The following is a 22,443-nucleotide window of genomic DNA, read 5'->3' as shown; positions in this document are numbered from 1 at the left end:
ATAAATGGTTTGACTTTCTGAAAACTAGAATCCAAGGACTATAACTATAATTTGTTGCTCATCTCTTAATTCCTTATAGATTACGAGATATAAGCTTCCAAAGTCAGCCCTGTGCAACAGAGATTTCCAAACTCTTCCCGAACAGCCTATAGTGTATCTACCTTAACTTTTTTTACACAACTCCAAATATAATACGGTTTACCTTTCTGAAAACTAGACATAAAGGGCTACAACTTTAATCTTTAGATCATCTTCAAATTCCGTATAGATTACGAGATATGAGCCTCTAAAGTCAGACAACAAACAGCAAAATTTCCTTCTTCGCGAACGCGAAGAACAAAGTCCCAACATCAAAATCCTTCTTCGCGAACACGAAGAACAACACCAGAACCAGCAACCAGTAGCATCAAAACATCCAAACTTGGTCCGGAACCACCCCGAATCAAATCCGAGGCCCCCGGGACCCCGTCCAATCGTACCAACCAGTCCCAATACATAACACGAACCTGCTCGAGGCCTCAAATCACATCAAACAACATCAAATCCACGAATCATATCCCAATTCAAGCCTAATGAACTTTGAAATTTTAAATTTTATATCTTATACCGAAACACATCAAATCAATCTGGAATGACTTCAAATTTTGCACACAAGTCATAATTGACATAACGAAGCTATTCCAATTTCCAGAATCGGATCCCGGCCCCGATATCAAAAAGTCAGCCCCCCGGTCAAACTTTCCAAAAATTCATCTTTCGCCATTTCAAGCTAAATTCCTCTACAAACCTCCAAATAATTTTTCAGACACGCTCCTAAGTCCATAATCACCATATGGAGTTATTGACATCATCAAAATTCCATTCCGGAGTCGTCTTCACATAGTTCCGACTACGGTAAAAATTCTAAGACTTAAGCTTGCGTTTTGGGGACCAAGTGTCCCAAATCACTCCAAATTATCCGATAACTGAATTCAACCACGCACGCAATCCAATACACATAATAAGAAGTTGCTCAGGTACTTATGCCACCAGACGGGGCTTAAATTCTTAAAACGATAAGTCGGGTCGTTACACCGCCTAACAAGGTGTAGAGTTTTTGTAGTAGAATGACCCGACATGAACCCGAACTAGTTGTCGGATACAGACACTGTCATCCTCACCCTCGCTTCAACCACCCTCTCCCACACTTTCATGGTATGACTCAGTAATTTGATACCCCTATAATTGTTACAACTCTGGATATCACCTTTGTTCTTATACAATGGAACCACCGTACTCCACCTCCACTCATCTGGTGTCCTCTTCGCCTTAAAAATAACATTGAATAACTCAGTCAACCACTCCAAACCTGCTCTCCCCACACACTTCTAAAATTCCACTGTAATCTCGTCAGGCCCTGTCGCTCTGCCCCTACTCATCTTACTCATAGCTATGCGCCTGCAGTACTCAAAGATACGGTGACTGTCGGAATGCTCCAATTCACCTAGCACGATATCCCGATCCCCTTCTTCATTTAGAAGTTTATGAAAGTAAGTCTGTCATCTCTTCTTAATCTGGGAATCTTCCATCAATACTCTACCATCGTCGTCCTTGATGCATCTCACTTGGTCCAAATCCCGAGCCTTCCTCTCTCTCAACTTGGCCAGCCGGAATAGCTTCTTCTCCTCGCCTTTTTCCCCAGTTCCTCGTACATACAACCATAAGCTGCAGTCTTAGTCTCCGTGACCGCCAACTTAGCTTCCTTCCTAACTACCTTATACATCTCCATGCACGCACGCCTCTCCTCCTCACTTATGCTCCCCACTAACTTCAGGCACGCCGCCTTCTTCGCTTCGTTGTAGTGATATACTATATGAATTAAAATCAGAATGGAAAGATACCAAAATCTTCCTCGCACCATATTTTGCTTGAATTGAAGTATTTATGGCTTTATTTTCTGCCACATGACTCTCCCAAGATAATCTAATGGGATACATGTGTTCTTAGCCATCCAATAGAATGCGCGCGTCTAGCTAGCCCCTTGCTTATTTCCGAAGGAGAAAAAAGAGGGAAACAAAATTGATAATTAGGCTACTCTGACGTTTCTAACATCTTCTAATCCATTTTTTGACACAACTCTCGCGCATAAGGAGAATTCAAAAGAGTTTTCCATCGACCAATAGAATTTACTGTTATCGGATACACTTACGGAGAGAAAAAAAAAGAAACAACTTAATTAGGTGATTTAAATGTAAAATGTTTTCCAAATATGCACAGCGTGCTTTTACATTTTATTTACATAATCGAACAAGAATCAATGCAAGGATAGGAAAATGCATGAATTCTCAACAGAATTTTGTGCACCCAATTTTCGTAGGTAGTCTTATTTTTGTGACATTTCCTTCTAATCACATACAAGCTAAGGTCTGTGACACAGCGTCTACTGCATTTTTCTATTGGATTGATCCATATAATTCTCATATATAAACTATAGAACATATCAACATGCATGCATAATATTGGCAGAATAAAACAATGAGGGGAGGGTTTTTGTGTAATTAGCTCATGAATGAGTAATCTTTACATCAATTATCAAGAGACCAATAAACTTCAAAAACAGAGAGAAGAACAGTGAATCTGTGTTCCTTGCTGCTATGACAAACAGTAAGAATTTTGTATGCTAAATATATAAAGATGGTGTACGCATATATACTGACAAGTGACATACATGACTATTAATTTCCCTCTCAAATCGAATTAATTAACATAATAGGTACAAAAATACAAATCGGAGACTTATAATACCTCTTCAAGGAGAAAAGATTTTTATTAATACTAACAAAATATTATTTACATTTGCACGAGAGAGAAAGAGAGATTTTTAAGGCAAATAGCTAAATAACTCGACCATTAATAGAATGTAGAGCCTAAGAGTAGTTGTCCCGACACAATAGCATAGTTATGCAAATCCTTATAATCCAGAGCTTCCCTTTCTGCTGTTTCACCATTCTTTTCAACTTTGCAAATCTGAGCTTCCTCATTAATTCTTCCTCTCAATTGCACTAAGTATTAATTTGCTGCTATATTATGTGAACTCAAAGGTTCCTTGTGTTTATATAGTACATGACACAACCTGAGGTAATAATTAGCTGATCTTAGACTTTTAAACACATGGAGGATTCCACCATCCAACAAGAAGACTTTGAAGTACGTAGGGACATAATGCACTGTTGCTTGCTTAGACAACATCCATATTTCTAACATGCCCTTTCATGTATAAATCTGGTGTTTTAAACATGGAGGAATACCAAATTCTTGCCTGCCACATATATGCTACTCGTGTAATTAAATGACTGTTTAAGAAATGTCAAACCTTATCTTCCATGGAAGGTTATATATAAAGTCCAAAGGCGAAACTAGAATTTTAATTTGATGGGTATATTTATCTTCTCACAACTTAATTCATTGCACATTTGCAATTGTCTACTTAGAACTTAGTATGCATCCGACACTTAACCCCACTATATATTTTGTCTTTTCACGGAAGTTGCACCTTCCAAAGAGAGACAGATCGGATCCCAGAAATGCACGTTTAATATATATTGGGCTAAACTAGCCCAAATACATTTTTAATATGATGTGATATTGTTTGCTTTGGGTCAAACCCGCACGATTTTACTAAGAGATCCTTACATTTTATATGTAGGCTCCCAATCTTTTCAGCTACCAATGTGGGACTTTGTTCGTACACCCAACAATATATATTATTATGAAAGGGGTGACTTGATATGGTATTACTGTACTAGGGGTAGTTTAGACTATTTAATGATAGTTAGTTAGAGATTAAATATTAGTTTGTGAAGTGTATAAATAGGGGTCGTTTGTACGGTGCTTGGGTGGTTAATAACAGAATATCACTTTTCTCATTTCCTCCTTTGTTCATCTTCCTCCTTCCTCTCTTCTAGCTTGGGTTTGCTCCATCAGATCCATAGATTTAACATGGTATTAAAGCTAACTAGACTAGGAAATTATGGTCTCGTTTATTGATCCGCATTGCTAATATCGAACAACAAAGTTCTCGTCAATTGAAGCAGAGTAGCCATGGGAGACGCTGTTGAAAACACCCCAACTAATGTCGTTGCAGGTGTAGATGCAAGTGTTGGTGGTAGTACTCAAGCTAACGAAGAATTTGGAGTTGATTTGCCTCGCAATCACCCGTTGTGTCTCGGATCTGCCGATATGAGTGGAGCTCAACTGATCTCGTTTCAACTAACAGGTACGGATAACTATACTACATGGAATCGTTCTATGAGGATAGCTTTGCGAGGAAGAAATAAGTTAGGGCTTGTAGAAAGAACATGGGAAAAGGAGAAATTTCGTGAAAATCTGTGGGAACAATGGGAGAGGTGCAATGTAATTGTACTTTCATGGCTAATGAATGCACTAACTCCATAACTTGTTGGAGGAGTAGTATTTGGAGCTAGTGCACAAGCTGTTTGGGAAGACCTAAGAGAGAAATTTGATAAGGTAGATGGCTCTAGGTCTTTCAATTTGCACATAGAGATTGCAACACTATACCAGGGCACTTCCTTTGTTTCAGTCTATTACACTAAAATGAAGGACCTCTGGGATAAATTTGAGGCATTAGTACCAGCTAGGGGTGGCATGTGGGGCCGGACCCGGTCTTAAGTGGGCTTCGCGGGCCCGGTCCTAAGTGGGCGGGTCCTAGGCGGGCCGATCCTAAGCGGTCCCGGACTTCGCGGGCTTCTCGTTGGAACCAGTGCGGGACCGGGACCACGAACTAGCGGTCCCGTGTTAAGTGGGTCGGTCTCGGGCCTAAGTGGGCCCAAACGATCTTAAGCGGGTCCAAGTGGGCCCAACGGAAACTTTATATTTTTTAAATTATTTTTATACAAGTTAGAGAAAAAAATGGTAATAAAAATATCTAAGGCAATTCCTAGTAAATTATATTATAGAATTGTCACCTAAATTTTTTAATTCAAATTTAAAGACAAAAATATTGTAAAGAGATATTCAAAGCAATGCGTTATAATATATATACTATACTATACTATATATACATCTTAAGATATATAAGCTATATTCGATTTACTATATATACATCTTAAGATTTATACATTAATATTCGATATATATATATATATATATATATATATATATATATATATATCTTAAGATGTATATATAGTATATCTTAATATATATACATCTTAAGATATATATATATATATTTATATACTATCGAATATGGCTTAAGATATATATATATATATATATATATATCATATATACTATATATTAAGATGTATATATAGTATATCGTAAGATGTATACTATCGAATATGGCTTATATACTATGTATATAGTAAGATGTATATATATATATATATATATATATATATATATATATATATATATAGAGAGAGAGAGAGAGAGAGAGAGAGAGAGAGAGAGAGAGAGAGGAGTATAGTATATACTATATTATACTATATGTATAGCTTAAGGTATATAAAAAGACAAAAATATTGTAAAGAGATATTCAAAGCAATACGTTATATTTTTATTATAGCATTAAAAAATTATGGCAATATCTTTCTTAGTCTTCCTCCCCCTATGGAATGAGCACAACAAGGTGCTAATACCACCATTGAGAAGAAAAAGAAACTAATCAAGATGTGCCAAAATACAAGTTACATATTAATTTACATGGTATCTCTTACAAATTTCATAAATCCTTCAAGGTCCGGAGGAATTTCCGTTGATAGTGGCAGAAATGAAGCTTGGTCATCACCGCTTCCAGGCGAAGCATCATCCTTCGCAAGTTCAGCTAGCATTTCTTCATAAGTTTCGTCTACTTCTGGTTGTGATTCAGCGAGTCCAAAATTTCTTCTTTCCGAACGGATCTAATCTCTGAAAAGTACTGATTTTTCCAAGCTCTCCCTCATAGACGCTCTATAATCACCGAGTTGAAGTCTTGCTTGACTGAAAGCGCTCTCTGATGCCACTGTTGAAGCTTGAATAGTTAAAATATCTCGGGCCATCCTTGAAAGAATCGAAAAGTGTTTTTCTTTGTCCTTCCACCATTCCAAAATATTAAAGGAGCCGTCGGGATTCACTTCCTCAATTCCCTGTGACAAATAAACTTCAAGCTCATTTAGTTGTGAAAAATCACTAGTACTAGAACCTTGAGAACTCCTGAACCCTGCCCAAGCACTAAGTGTTCTTACTCCCGCAGTTCTTTTAGATGATTGAGAACTAGAAGAAGAAGGAGTTGGAACATTTGGTCTAGCATGATCTAATGCAACTTGATAAGCATTATAAATAGTTTGAACATTTATTTTAATTGAGGCTATTGCGTTCGGAAGTTTAGACAACTCCTCATCTTCAAGTGCTAAACCATTATAAACAGTTTCATACCAAAATTGAGGACCTCCTAATTTCATAGTAGGATTTAACAATGCAGCAACACCATAAATAGGGGGAATAGGAAAAAAATATTTTTTAAATTTTTTTCTCATGAAATCAATAGCAAGTTGATAAATTTCCCCACCCTCTGAAAAATGATCAAACAAATTTGCAAGTTCTGCAATATAAACTAAACAGTTAGATATAGTAGGATAATATTGCCCAGAAAATTTATTTGTAGCAATATAAAATTTTTCTAAAACATTTACAAGAATTTTAACATTAGCCCAATCCGCATTTGTAATGTGCTCATCATCATCACTTACATGAGCATTAAACGTTGAGTTTATGGGGTTTCTATATTCATATGCAACAACTAAACTTTCATACATGTAATTCCATCTAGTTGAACAAGGTTTAGGAATCTTTCTTTCTCTTAGGCCAAATTCATCGCATCTTTTAAAATATTCTCTAAGTCTACTTCTACGGTTTGAATAAAAAAACCAATTAAGAGCCATTTTAACCTTTTCAATTTCAACATTTAAAATTCGCATACCATCACCCACAATTAAATGGTAAATATGACAAATACATCTAACATGAAAAATGTTACTAAATGCAGGACTTAGTGTAGTGGTAAGCAAGGCTACAACATTTGTGTTACTAGTAGCATTATCCATTGAAACTGACATTATTTTATCACTAATGCAAAAATATCTACAAATATCCATAATTGTGCTAGAAATAAACTGCCCTGTGTGACGTGAATTAATTATTTTATAAGCAATAATGCGCTTTTGCATTATCCAATCCTCATCAATCCAATGACTGGTAACAGTAAGGTAATCACGGTCATTACCACTTCTACCAATATCAGTTGTAATAGCAACACGACAATTTATATGAGTAAATAAATAGCGCAAATATTGTTCATATTCATGTTTATATTTATAAATATCACTCTTTACGGTTATGCGAGAAAAACCTTTATAAGTAGGATTATAAACTTTTCTAATATAATGCACAAAGTGAGGGTTAGAAGGAAAGCTATAGGGTAAGCACATAACAGTAACCATTTTTGCCAATTCTTCCCGATCTTTTTTTGGATCATAATATAAAATACCACCGGTAACAGTGTTAATTCCCGATTGAAATTGATTTGACCCGGTACTAAGGTCAGCCTGACTAGGTGCACTTGTCCCCTCAGCCAAAGCTTTCATACGAAAATATCTAGCTTTATCTTGAGGGTGTAGCAATATGTGTCTAGTCAAACTTCCCGTCCCCCCCGACTTCCAACATATTGAAAAACTAACTCTTTGCCACAAGTTTTACACTTAGCCCTATTTTTTTCTCTTAGTTGAGTAAAAAATTGCCAAACAAGAGATGTTTCTGCCCGTTTTGAAGGTTGTCTAAAAAAAATATGGGCAGTAATAGGAGGGTCAGACGGGGGATCATTTGGATTATTATTAGTTGGGTTAACTTCAGGAGCAGGACTAGTGGGTGTATCGTCATCCGGTTGCGTTTTATCAAAATCTATTTCTTCATCATCATTTTCATCAATAGTTGGATTACCATAAAGAGCATTCATATATTCATGGTTTAATTGTTCACCGGGGGCAATATTATGGTAAAATTGACTCTCGGTAAATTGTAATAAACTATTATCGCTATCAAGAATAGCAGGTATAGGACGGGTAACATGTTTCGGCCGGGGAGCCGGGGGAAGTGGAGGAGGAACAGATTGGCCACTAGATTTACCACTCTTGGATTTTTTCTTGTTTTTACTAAATATTATTTTTAGGGAATAAGCCATCTTAATTAATCAAGCAAAGTAAATAAAACAAACAAAACTATAATATTAAAACTTAAGAGTTGGAACGAGTTTATCGAATTGACGAACAACTTGTTGAAAAATAATTATCGTTGAAGACTTGAATACTTCAATTCACCAACTTCACAATTTTGCACAAATTGTAACAATTAAGTAAGCAATTATAGAAGAATATTAGAGAGAGATTGAGAGAAATTGATGATTTTGTGAGAAAAATAAAAGAATGAGGGGGTATTTATAGTTGAAAATAAGGAAAAAGTGTAATTATAAAAAGTTTGGGGTTAAAACAAAATTTGGGGGGTTAAATGGGTATTTTGCAAATAGCCAACGACTATTTTGGCAGAACAAACGGCTGGTTTTTAAATGGCCAAACGGTCAAAAAAAAATTAAAATTATCCATTTAGGACCGCTTGAACCGGCCCACTTCTGAGCTGGTCCCGGTCTCGCGGGCCTCCCCTATGAGACCGGCCCACTACCCGGCCTACCACCCCACGGTTCCGGTCCTATCCAGTTAGGACTGTTTAGGCCCACCGCCCATGTGGGCTTGCGGTCCTGGGCCGGTCCCGGTCCTAACCGGCCCACATGCCACCCCTAGTACCAGCTCCTTGTGATTGTGAGAAATCTAGGGATTATGTTGCCTTTATGAAGAGACAAAAATTGTATCAATTCCTTATGGGATTGAACGATTCATATGCTCAAGCAAGAAGCCAGATTTTTCTAATGAACCATTTACCTACAGTCAATCAGGCATTCTCAATTATTATGAGTGATGAAAATCAAAAGTCTATAATTGCTATAGCAGGAAGTCTGGGATTAACATCACCAATCTTGAATGAGAACTAAGAGTCAACTGTCTTGTACTCAGCCAGGCCTGGTGGATTTCAAGCCAATTTTCAACCTAACAGTTACCATGTCAACAATTCTCAACAGCCTAGGAATTACTCAAAGCAGAAAAGACTTACAATGAATACTGTGACTTCTGCAAAAAGAATAAGCATAACAGGGAGAATTGCTGGAAGATCATTGGTTATCCACAAGGGTCTAAGTCTAAGAGGAAAAGGGGGAGCTGTTGCTTACAATGCCTGCATTGAAGATCCAAATTTGTCCTGTTATTCACAGGTACAACCACTTATGCAAGTGCAAAATCAGGCTCAGACTCAGCACATGTAGACTCAAGTCTCACCAGGATTGCAAATGTAGAGGCAGTCTTCAGGCTCAAGGGATAGTTCTTCAGGCAGACAGCCAGTGGCTTGCACCTTCACTAAGGAATAATATGAGCAGATACTGCAGATGCTAAACAAAAGTTCTCTATCAGCCCCTTTAGCAAACATGGAAACAGGTACTAGCAGTGTCTTATTAGTAAGCTATAAGCCTCCAGAATGGATTATTGATAGAGGAGCTACCAATCATATGGTGTCTGATTTGAAGCTACTATCTAAGTCAGAAGAAATCAAACCCAGTGACTCTAAGATAGTTCACCTACCCAATGGAGATGTAGTCTGTGTTACACATATGGGTACTAGCCCTATTTCAACAAGAAGTACACTCAAAAATATTTTACATATTCCAAAATTCAGATACAACCTATTGTTAGTGTCCAAGGCAACAAAAGTCTTACAATGTTGTGTTGCCTTTTACCCTAACTTTTGTTTATTTCAGGGTCTCCACAGTGGGAGGGTGAAGGAGATTGGTAAGGAACATGATGGTCTCTATGTCCTAATCTCACATGCAGATAAGAGAAATACAGAAACAACACTGACAGTCAAGGATACTCTAAAATCAAAAAAAGAGGAAGACATTGATCTGTGGCATATGAGGCTAGGACATGTACCTTCTGGATTGCTGAAGAAACTATTCCCAGTTAACTCTAAAAAATGTGTTACAGTTGTGAATAAATGCCATGTATGCCCACTAGCTAAGCATACTAGACTTTCATTCCCTAGCAGTAGTATAAAAAGTAGACAATGCTTTGATTTGATTCATGCAGATGTATGGGGTCCTTATAGACTGCCAACAGTTGATGGAAATAAATACTTTTTGACTTTGGTAAATGATTTTTCTAGAATGACATGGCTATTTTTACTGAATTTCAAGTCTAATGTGCGTGTAGTTCTAAAATTCTTCATGTCCTATGTGAAAACACAATTTAATAAAGATGTTAAGGTGATCAGAACAGATAATGGATTGGAGTTTGTTAACTCCACTTGTAGTGAGTTGTTCAATAGTCCTGGGATGGTTAATCAGAGAACCTGTGTCTATACTCCTCAGCAAAATAGAGTAGCTGAGAGGAAGCATAGACACATTCTGGAAGTTGCTAGAGCAGTGAGATTTCAGGCTCATATACCTCTAAAATATTGGGGGCACTGTGTTCTGGCTGCAGTTCATGTTATCAATAAGATGCCTTCATTAGTACTTAATGGTGTTTCTCCTTTTCAAAAAGTGTACAATAGACAACCATCTCTAGAGCATCTAAGGGTGTTAGGATGCCTATGTTATGCCAAAGCAGTTCAAGAAAGGGACAAATTGATGCCAAGAGCTATAACAGCAGTAATGATGGGATATGCAGCAACTCAGAAGGGCTATGTGCTCTTAAAACTTACTAACCATTGTTTTTTTGTCAACGGGGATGTTATTTTCCAAGAAACTGTCTTCCCATTTAGACATGCAAGAAGCAAACATTCGCCTCTTTCTGCAGTCTGATCTAGCACCAGATTCTCCTTAGTTGACAGGAACTCCACATGTGCCTGGCGTGAGATAGCATGATGATCATGACATTGTACTGCCACAACTAGACATGGGAGATACAATTAATGACACAGAAGCAATTATCCATGATGCTGAACTTGCAGATGAAAGTGCAAGTGACTTAGTTCCAACAGCTCAAGAAGCTTCTGATCATACACAAGTGCAACATTCATTTCTTCAACAAGCTCCCACTGATCCACCAGTTGCAGAAAATGAAGTCAGAAAATAATCCAGACCCAAGAATCCTCCCATTTGGATGAAGGACTTTGTGTTATTGAATGTTCATGAGTTTATTCCTTATGTTATTGCAAACTATGTTTCCTATACTGCAGTATCCCCTAAATGCCATGCCCATCTATCAGCCTTCTCCTTTATTGTAGAACCTACCACTTTTGTTGATGCTAGTCAAGACCCTAGGTGGATAGAAGCTATGAAAGCTGAAATTGAGGCACTAGAAAGCAATCACACATGGGATATAGTTCCACTTCCCACAGGTAAAGTTTCAATTGGTTACAAATGGGTGTATAAAGTCAAATACAAGGCCTCAAGTGAAGTGGAAAGATTTAAAGCTAGGCTGGTAGCTAAGGGATATAGTCAAAAGGAGGGAATTGACTACCAAGAGATATTTTAACCTGTTGTGAAAATGGTGACAGTAAGAATTGTATTGTCCATAGCTGCAGCTCAGAAGTTGCATATACATCAAATGGATGTGTACAATGCCTTCCTTCAAAGTGATCTCATTAGGTGATCTCTTTGATGAGATCTATATGTAACTGCCACCAGGATTTAGAAGCCAGGGGGAGTCTCAGCCAGTACGCAGGCTTCTTAAATCCCTGTATGGCCTTAAACATGCTCCTAGGCAGTGGAATGAGAAGCTCATAGAAGCCTTATATCAGTTTGATTTTGCTCAGAGCCAATATGACCATTCTTTGTTCATCAAAAAGACCAATGAAGCCACTGTGATAGTATTAGTTTATATAGGTGACATGCTAGTTACTGGCACTTCCTTGCAGTTGATTGAGGAGACAAAGCCATCTCTACATCAAACCTTTAAATGAAAGATGTGGGAGAGTTGAAATTCTTCCTTGGTATAGAATTTGCAAGATCTACAAATGGAATTATCATGCATCAGAGAAAGTATGCTTTAGAGATCATTTCTGAGCTTTGCCTTGGAGCAGCAAAGCTTGTAGCCACTCCACGAGAGTTCAATACAAAGCTGACAACAAAGGAGTATGATGATCATTTGGGAACTACAAGTAATATTGTGGATGAACTATTACCAGATCCAGGAGTCTATCAAAGGCTAATTGGAAAGCTGTTGTATTTGACTGTGATAAGACCTGATTTAGCATTCAGTGTGCAAATGCTAAGTCAATTTCTTCAACAACCAAAAAGGTCTCATATGGAAGCTGCAATAAGAGTTGTTAAATATGTCAAGAATCATCCTGGGCAAGGTGTTCTGATGTTAAGCAAAAACACAGGAACACTGGAGGCCTACTGTGATGCAGATTGGGCTACATGTCAGCACTCAAGGAGATCTGTGACAGGGTTCTTGATCAAGCTAGATGATTCTTTGGTGCCTTGGAAGCCTAAGAAGCAGACAACAGTCTCTAGAAGCTCTGCTGAAGTAAAATACAGAAGTCTAGCAGCCACAGTTGCAGAATTGGTATGGCTAGTAGGACTGATAAAGGAGATAGGAGTTGAGATTCAGCTACCTGTAAACATTCACGGTGATAGCAAGGCAACCATACAGATTGCTGCAAATCCAGTATTTCATGAAAGCACAAAGCACATTGATATAGTTTATCATTTTATAAGAGAAAAGGTGCTAGAAGGATTAGTTGCAACCAAATATGTAGGTACAAGAGAACAACAGGCAGATTTGCTAACAAAAGGGTTAAGCAGAATTCAACATGAATATTTGAGTTCCAAGCTAGGTGTATTTGATGTGTTTGCACCACCTAGCTTGAGGAGGAGTATTATGAAAGGGGTGACTTGATGTGGTATTACTGTATTAGGGATAGTTTAGACTATTTAATGATAGTTAGTTAGAGATTAAATATTAGTTTGTGAAGTGTATAAACATGGGTCGTTTGTATCTTGCTTGGGTGGTTAATAACATAATATCACTTTTCTCATTTCCTCCTTCTTTGCTCATCTTCCTCCTTCCTCTCTTCTAGATAGGGTTTGCTCCATCAAATCCATAGATTTAAAATATATATACTATACTGCATCCGACTCTTAACCCCACCATATGTTTTGTCTTTTCATGGACAGTTCCACCTTTCAAAGAGAGACATATAGGATCCCAGGAATATAATGTATAAGATTTACTCCTATTGAGTTGCAACTTGCAATTCTCGAGTTATAGATAAATGGTATCGCCAAAGAATGGCAAGGAAGGATTCATTCCTCACTTTGAGGCAAAGGAATCAACACATAATTAATAGGGACTTGCATATTTGAACCTATAAAAATTTCAGCTGCGTGCTCAAATTAAGCTGATGAGTTGAACAAAATTTTAGTCCCTGTTGTTGAGATTTTGATATAATCTTAGTAAATATTACTACTACTTATACGAACGTACTACCTAATTCTGTGGAGGGTGATATGTCAATATATAAGGGTAAGAGACAACTTGTATATAATCTGAATAGTAGGACTGTTCGTTGAACTTAAAGACAAAAATGAATAATGGTGTGCGGAAGTTTGCAATGGGCACATCTCGATAGGGTGATGTGTACGTTTAATAATGCATGGAAGTGGTAATGTTTGATGTGACCGACTGAGACACTACAATCACAACATTCTGTTTTTCTAAATACTAACAAGGAAGGCATTGACAAAGACAAATTAAGCAATCACGGAGTTCAACGCCTCTTCTGCAGGGAATGTGCTGCACGTTTCAATAATATTGTTAGTCGTGAAACTGTAACATAGATATTTTTTTCATTATACCACTGCCAATATATATGGCTTGAAATACTAGCCATTACACACTTATTTGTATGATCCACCGGAGAAGCTAGGTGTGCGCGAAAGGGTTCAGTCGAATTTTTTTCGCCGAAAATTATATTGTATATATAAAATTAATTTTATATATATATATATTAGACGTTGAATTTCTTTAAATTTTTTGCCTTTTTATTTATTTATTATTTTTTGAATCCTATTGGTGAAAATCCACCTTCTTGGTATGATCTACTATTTTTAGGTGAAATAGATCAAATATGATGACACGAAAATCTCTATAATGACAAGATAAAATTCGTTGATCTCTTATAGATTTACTCTAGCTTATTACTAACATATTGATAGTACGTGAGTCAAAATCATGAGTCTTAAGGACGAGAGATCTTACTTATATAAGAAGTGACAGGATGGTCAACGAGAAACAACGCACAACAATCTTTTCACTTCTAGTCAATAGTTAGTGTTATTACTTTGTCCTCCAATGAATGGAGTAGTAATTTTTGTCCCTTACTTTAAAGAGTATAGTTTATTAATCTAATGTAACTCCATGATTCTACAAGTAGTTTCGTGCTTCATCATTTTACGCAACATCGTTTGCTTGAAAATTTTGAATAAGAGTTTTTGGAAAAATATTCAATTTATGCAAAATTATTTTCAACCAATGTTTTGCAAAACTAGCAATGGTTTTCTCAAAATATTGGGAAAAATCTTTGTACAAAACTTTGTGGTAGAAATGACACCTAGTAGTCACATCTGAGCATGTTGTTTAAAATATATACACAATTTACAATGTATTTAAAGATTAGTCAATTTGCCCAAATTTCAGGACACAACGTCCTGAAGTTTAAACCTCAATGTTCAAACTTCATACATCATGTTCTAAAGTCCGAAAAGTATGTCCAGAAATTCGAATCTAATGTCCTAAATTTTGGATTAGTAGTTCAGAAATTCAGGACATTTAATACTGAACATTAAAGTTCAGGGCACTTAGTGCTGAATTTCAAATTAGTAGTTTAAAAACTCAGGATTCTAAGTCCTGAATTTCAAATTAGCAACTCAAAAATTCAGGATACTTAGGCCTCATTTTTTTAAGATTAACACGCTTGAATCTGAATACACATCTGAATATCAAGATGTGTATTAAGATTAAGTTATCTAAATTTGAATGCATGTGTGAATATTAAGATGCGTATGAAGATCTGAATAATAAATGATTAAGATTGTTTGATTTTTAAAATTTGAATGTATAAAATTTATCTTTATTTAAAAATTAATAAACATAAAATTCAAATGAAATACTAATTAATCTAATATTCTATCAATAAAATATATAATTTTTTAAAATATAGTAGTTGTTGGTGGTGATGGCTAACGATGGTGCTTGAGAATGTCGACTAGAGGCGTTGGTTGATGATAATTTTGGTTGATGGTGGTAGTTCAAGGTAGTAGCTAGTGGTGATTGGTAGTGGTGGCAATTATTATTGAGGATGGTAGTGGTGGATGGTAGTAGTTGTGATAGAGGAAGGTGGTAGTGAGTGGTGGTAGTTTATAATGACGAACAGTGCTAGCTATGGTTATTGATGGTGACATGGTAGTTAGTTGAGGTGGATGCGTGTTGGTTGTGATTGAGAATGATGGTGGTGGGGATGGTGGTAGTCGATAACGGTGACGGTTATGATTGAGGATGATGGTAGTGGTGGTTGAGTATGTTAGTGGTGGGTGGTATGGTGGTAGTTGATAATGGAAGGCAGTGACAACAGCTAATAATGAATATGGATGATAGCATCTTGATGAAATTAAGTCTCTATTATGTATCTTAATCATACATACCTAATCATACCCATTAAGTGGTTGTGAAGTTGAAAAAACAAACACACTTAATTATTAAGATCTGAATAATTAAGATTCACACTTTAAAAACAAACACACTTAATGTTTGAAGATCTGAATGATTAAGATTCAGACCTCCATTAAGTGCAAACAAATGAGGACTTAGTCCTGAAGATTGGGCGAATTACATAATCTTTAAATACATTTATAAATTATTGATATATTTTAAATAGTAGGCATAAAAGTGGCTACTAGTGCACTTCGCCCAAACTTCTATTCAAATGTTTGAAGCAAACCCATGAGGTTGGATGAAGTGCACTATTAACCACTTTTACGTCCGATGTTTAAAATATATCCACAATTTATAAAGTATTTAAAGATTAGCCAATTCACCAAACTTCAGGACTAAATATCCTGAATTCGGAATTCGGGACTTAGTGTCCTGAATTTTTGAGCTGCTAATTTGAACTTCAGGACACTTTGTCCTAAATTTCCGAACTAATAATTTAAAATTCAGGACATAAGATTTGAATTTCTGAACACAATTTTTGAATTTTAAGATACGATGTCCTAAAGTTTGAACTTGAGATTTAAATTTCAGGACGTTGTGTCCTGAAATTCGAGCAAATTGAATAATTTTTAAATATATTACAAACTGGGAATATATTTTAAACTTTAAAAGTGGCTACCTGATGTCATTTCCACCATGAAGTTGGACAAAAGAATTGATCTAAACTAGTTTGGTCTGAGTTTTGATACCCTCTATTGGGTAACCTACTTTGATACTGGGCCAAACTATACAAACTATTTGACTTGAGCCTTTAACAAGAAGCCCAGTTTAAGTTATAAGACATTTTTTTCCACCTATAAGATATTCATTCAAACAAGGAAGTTACGGACAATAAATTAAAATCGTCGAGAAATTCCGAACTGAAGAGCTAGAATATTCCAATAGGGAGGACCTGCCAATTCCATCTGGATCTCTTCAGTACAACACGCGGAGGGAAAGTTGAGAGATGTCGTGTTTGGCATCTTGCTGCGCGTCATTGACATGCGGACTCTGCACATCGGTGGCGTCAGGTGTGACAAGGAGCTCAGCTAGACTTGCTTACTGTGCCCTATTTGGTGTTTCCTTGATCGTCTCTTGGGTTCTCAGAGAAGTCGCTTCTCCTCTCCTTAAGAATTTCTCATGTAAATTATCCCCTTTTTTCTGTCTCTTTTTAACCTCTTCAAACTGTTTTATGTTAGCTTTTATGGCTTGATTCAAATTGTTGAATAGCCGGTCGGAGATCTTATTTTTCTCCGCCTTCAAAAATTTAGTTACTATTGGGACGTAGCTGGTAGTACCTAAGCACTCTGACTTATACATGGTATGTGATAGTGGAAGAAATATATTATAGTAATGATGAAAAGTTAGTTTAATAGGAAAGCATCGCATCAAAGTTTAAAGTTCAAATATTTATTGAAATTGGATTTTTGAAAGGTGTGAAAATTATAAGAAATTAAAATAGCGTCAAACATTTTGGAATGTTCCAAAATGGAAAGAGTACCGTATAAATTGGAAAGGATGGAGTGTTAGGCTTCAGACTTCTGGCAATTAGGGTTGTGATCCGTCCTTTCACCTTTAAGTTCCATCCTCAGTTGTATTTAGGACAGAATCGTAAATGATAAAATTTGCATTTTGCTATGGCAAAACTATCCTGATTTTAAATTTGTATAGTTAAGCAGGTTCTTTGGGAGAACATTAGACTGTAGTTCTCTGGAAGACCTTTTCTAGCTGTTAAAGACATAATTAAGTAAACTAAAGTGTGCTCTTTCTAACAGCTTAAGCATGAGATCGGTCACACAATTCACTAGCAAGCCATAGATTCCACTCTTCTTTGGTGATCAGTGTTCAGCTTTACATGGTTGACTGACTGCATGCAAACAATTTGGGGTACATGCTATGCTATTTGAAGGCGAAGTGGTTTTCATATTAATAGGGGAAGATATAAAATGGTTGCTTCGGTTACTGGTTGTTTTGTTGCTTTGCTTCTAGTTGATTCCTTCTCTAGATTTTTCTATCCTTAAGTAGTTCTGTCGGATGCATCCTCCTTTCTATGAAGGGACTTAGAAGGAGGAAGTTCTACCTGATATGGTACTCAAATGATATATACTCCTAAGTATACTTGAGATCTTTCAATGCATGCTACTTCAGTAAATGAAGATACAAACTTAAGGGACGAACGATATCATGTTTTTTTCCTGTTTTGCGTGTCCTCTTCATTTTTCACATCACACTGCACCTGCTAGGTTTTATGATTTGTTACAAAGTTTCCTTCAGTAAAAAGTTGTCTCTGGTCATGGGTTCGAGTCATGGAAGCAGCCACTAATGCTTGTGTTAGGGTAGGATGTCTACATCACAGCCCTCGGGATGCGGCCCTTCCCCGGACCTTGCGTGAATGCGGATGCTTTGTGCACCGGGCTGCCCTTTTTTCTCCTTCAGTGAAAAAATGCTAATGTGATAATGTAATTAAAATTTGGTAGATGATGATGGATTTGACTTTGAATGAAGTACTGAAACTCCAAAAGAATCAACTGATTTGAAAAGAAATTAGCTAATTAGAAAAGTACTCCTCCTTTGCCAAAGAGCCTCCAGGACAAGGAGGCGGCGATCAACCACCCACTTTTTGATTTATTTGTATTTCTTTATTGAGAGTAATATTGCCAAATAACTTATAATGTTACAGGTTTTGATTGGAAACGCTGGTTAGGAGATATCGTTTGGAAACTGTTGAAAAGCACATCAAATTAAATAAACAGCAGAGGAATTGACTGCAAATTAGACCTCCTTCTATATATATCTGGCTAAAAAGAAATGTGTCAAATTATTAGTTCTTTGCCAGGAAAAAAGGAACAAAGAATTGATGGAAGTTCAAAATAAATTCTTTTCAGATTTCTTTCTGTATCTAAATCTGTGTTGTCTCTAAATAAGCCAATAGTCCAAGTGAGATATCTGTTGAGATCCCTCATATTATTCTTGCTACTTGTTGTTTTACAATGATGAAAGTAATACTTGCATTTCTTGCTAATTCGTTCATATGTTTGTTGGTTGTAGGGATAAACACTTCAGACAATTACTCGAAGGAATGGTTTCAAGCACAAGCTGTTCTTCGTGTCAGTTTGGGGAATTTCTTGTTTTTTGGACTGCTTGCACTTATAATGATTGGTGTCAAGGATCAAAATGATAAGCGTGACTCCTGGCATCACGGTGGATGGGTTGCTAAATTGGTGATCTGGGTGTTGCTTGTTGCCCTTATGTTTTTCCTGCCTAACGGTGTCATAACAGTTTATAGTCAGTTCTATGCCCTTAAACTGAAATAATTTAGTAAACATTTAAATCATTTTTCTTTTTTTGTACTGAGATTAATTTAGTAGTCAACATTTAAATCTTTTTTTTTTAAGTATGACATCTACATAAAATCATCAACTGTCATTTTATATTCTCCTTTCAGAAGTTAGAAGACTAGGGATTTCAATTCTGTCAGATCTACCATACCTTAGAAAGATTTTTCTTCAAAATTATCAGATAATGTCTCTAGGAATCATAATTTTGTGTTGTAAATACATGATGAACAGAATATCAACTAGGTAAAGGAATTGGCATGTTTTGACAGTTCACGTTTTTTTCCTGACAACAGTTCACCCAGTGTTGTCAAAGGCATGCTTAAGCCCTGAAGCGAGGCTCAAAACATGTTGAGCGCTTCGTCTCGCTTTGCTGGTACTTCGGTGTCGTCATCAAGGCTCTAAGGCATACTTTTCCTTGCCAATAGCTTAATCCTGAAGAGGCGACACTAATCAATTGATATTTCATTTTATCGTAATTCTTTTTCAATTTCTTTGTCCATATATTTGTTATTCCCATTTATTAGTCTTGGACTACACATACATATTTGTATTTTTTCTCCATTTGCGTCTTTCTTCATCAAAGTCCACGCTTTATTTGCGCTTTGCGTTAAAGACCTATGGACCTTAGAGTTTTTTGCGCTTTTCACCTTTGACAACACTTAATTCAGCTTTTTACCATTTTTTTTGGACCACTCTTTTTCCAGTTTACTTCTTCCAATAAGTACACTTTCCTCTAGCTTGTGGGTTCAAATCCTGTTCTATTTTTTTATATTGTGTCCTTCTTTTGTTCAGATAGTTTACTGTCAAAATTTGTATTTTATTTTCATTTTACCTGATTGATTTTATTTTCTGCCTTTGCAGGTTTTATTTCGAAATTTGGGGCAGGGTTGTTTTTGTTAATCCAAGTAATAATACTGTTAGATGCTACACACTCATGGAATGATTCATGGGTTGCAAAAGATGAACAAAAGTGGTTGGTTCAATTTCTTATCTTTTTTAATAATTTTATCCGTGGACCTTATTTTATCTTTAAGAGTTTGACATATTTTGTGCAGGTATATTGCTTTACTTGTGATATCTGCGGGATGCTATATTGCAACATTTGCTTTTTCTGGAATCTTATTTATGTGGTTCAATCCTTCTGGACATGACTGTGGACTGAACGTGTTCTTCATTGTAATGACCATGATCCTTGCATTTGCATTTGCTGTTATTGCTTTGCACCCAAAGGTAAATGCTCTCTCTGCTGATGCTGTTTTTTTCACCTTAACACTTCTTCCCTGGAGGATGACTTTTTAAAAATATTGAAATGCTTCATATGCATTATGCATTACGAAGTCGATTATCTCATGCAGATGACATGCATATACTTATATGCATATGTATACGTCAAACATTTCCTTTAGGGTTACCTGCCTATTCTATGCATTCAGAAGAATCACTTTTGGTACCTAAATTTTGTTCTTTTGTGTTTTGACTTATGCTAATCATCTTTCTCCTATAACTATGTCCAGGTAAATGGCAGCCTATTGCCGGCCTCTGTGATATCTGTTTACTGTGCTTATGTTTGCTACACTGGTCTTTCTAGCGAACCTCGAGATTATGTCTGCAATGGGCTTAACAAATCAAAGGCTGTAACAACAAGTACCCTTGTTCTCGGGATGCTTACAACTGTTCTCTCAGTTCTATATTCTGCTCTTCGTGCTGGATCTTCAACTACTTTTCTCTCTCCTCCATCTTCTCCCAGATCAGGTACTAAAACCTCTTTATGCTCGTACTATTTCTTCTGCAGCTCAGTGAATGACTTAAGATTTGTAAACCCATTTTCTCAATTCATGAAGATTCCTGTGATTTCCTTGTCAAAAAAAAAAAAATGAATATTCCTGTGATTTGTCTGGTTATTGTCAATCTTGACTAAAATGGGTGGTGATGACATTTAGGAGAAGCTATTTATAGTTATTGTCACAGTGTATTCTCCTTCCTCTTTTTTAAATAACCTAGGTAGACTATTGCTGGTGCTTTCTTAACAATGGATCTTCTAGCATGTACTACTAGTCGTAGCTGTGTGTTTATGTGCCTAGGTGAATTAAGATGGTGAAAATGTTACTAAAATGCGGAAATATACTCATACAGAATAGTGAAACATACCCATTGTTTCTTTCAAGTAACAGAACTCTAATATTAAGCGACAATATATTAGTACATCACACCTCACACAAGCTGTTCTGATCCATCCATTCATGAGCAGTAGTCATCTAAAGTCTTGCCCGTGATGCTGCTGATATCTTGCTGTAGAATTTCTCTATCTGCATATTTTACGCTACTCCACGAAAAAATTCTTGACAAGTACCAATCTTCTGTTATAGGTGAGAAGAAATCCCTTCTTGCTTCCGAGGAGCTAGAATCTGGGAAAGGATCAACCGAACCACGGCCAGTGAGCTATTCCTACTCATTCTTTCATCTGATATTTGCTCTGGCTAGCATGTATTCTGCAATGCTTCTTTCAGGGTGGACTAGCAGTTCTGAGAGTTCAGACCTAATCGATGTTGGTTGGACATCTCTTTGGGTTCGCATATGTACAGAATTGGTTACTGCTGGACTATATATTTGGTCCCTTGTGGCTCCATTGCTCTTCCCTGACCGCGAATTCTATTGATCCTTATATAATGATCAATATGTAGTTATCTGTCTGGTAATAATGTGTCTCTTCAACTTGTATCAAGCTTTGTTATGTAAATATAAAATGTCGATGTTGTTATATTTGTCTACTATTAAATGTAGTAGTAATTTGTATCTAGCTTTGCTAGTGTATGGTACTTGCTTGAAGTTAAATCCGGAATAGATGTCTGAATATTCTCCACAACCAACCCCCCCCCCCCCAAAACCCCCCCACCCCCACCCAAAAAAATGTTGATTATCCTTGTTCAATGGACTTCTATCCCTCAATTTCCCTACTTCCTTCTTAAGGATTCTCTGGAAAAAAGAAGGAATAAACTTCAACGAGTGAATTGTGAGATAAATCAGTATGTTATTTCATTGTTCAATTGACTAATTAGCAAAAATAGAATGTCTGGTTTAACGTTGTGTATGTGTCAAATTTATTTATTTTTTAATTTCCAACTTTTCATTTAAATAGCGAAAAGATGGTATTACTTGCAATATGTTACGCCATAGATCTGAATTCTAAGAAATTTGTGCAAATCAAATCTGTGCCACCTCCTATGCCTCTGAACTACTTGAACAAGTACGTGATAAGTCTTACTGTTAAAAAG

At 36.4% G+C, this 22,443-nt stretch overlaps 1 protein-coding gene across 1 annotated transcript; it reads left to right on the top strand.

Moving 5' to 3' along the window:
* Positions 1-16,661: 16,661 nt before the first annotated feature.
* LOC107806293 (uncharacterized) lies at positions 16,662-22,032 on the top strand. Its single transcript, XM_016630418.2, has 6 exons — positions 16,662-16,975; positions 18,882-19,118; positions 20,033-20,144; positions 20,227-20,401; positions 20,686-20,923; positions 21,538-22,032. Exons 1-6 carry the CDS (start codon positions 16,801-16,803, stop codon positions 21,825-21,827), a joined length of 1,227 nt encoding a protein of 408 aa, XP_016485904.2. The 5' UTR covers positions 16,662-16,800; the 3' UTR covers positions 21,828-22,032.
* Positions 22,033-22,443: the final 411 nt, after the last annotated feature.

Source organism: Nicotiana tabacum, chromosome 22 (assembly GCF_000715075.1).
Source record: "Nicotiana tabacum cultivar K326 chromosome 22, ASM71507v2, whole genome shotgun sequence".
Classification (NCBI taxonomy): Eukaryota; Viridiplantae; Streptophyta; class Magnoliopsida; order Solanales; family Solanaceae; genus Nicotiana; species Nicotiana tabacum.
This window is presented reverse-complemented; position numbering and strand designations above follow the sequence as displayed.

Bases quoted from the DNA above. Each gene is read 5' to 3' on its own strand.
- LOC107806293 (XM_016630418.2), top strand. From the start codon at position 16,801: ATGTCGTGTTTGGCATCTTGCTGCGCGTCATTGACATGCGGACTCTGC. The intron at 19,119-20,032 runs GTCAGTTCTATG...CTGCCTTTGCAG, and splicing joins CGGTGTCATAACAGTTTATA to GTTTTATTTCGAAATTTGGG. The intron at 20,924-21,537 runs GTACTAAAACCT...CTTCTGTTATAG, and splicing joins TCCATCTTCTCCCAGATCAG to GTGAGAAGAAATCCCTTCTT.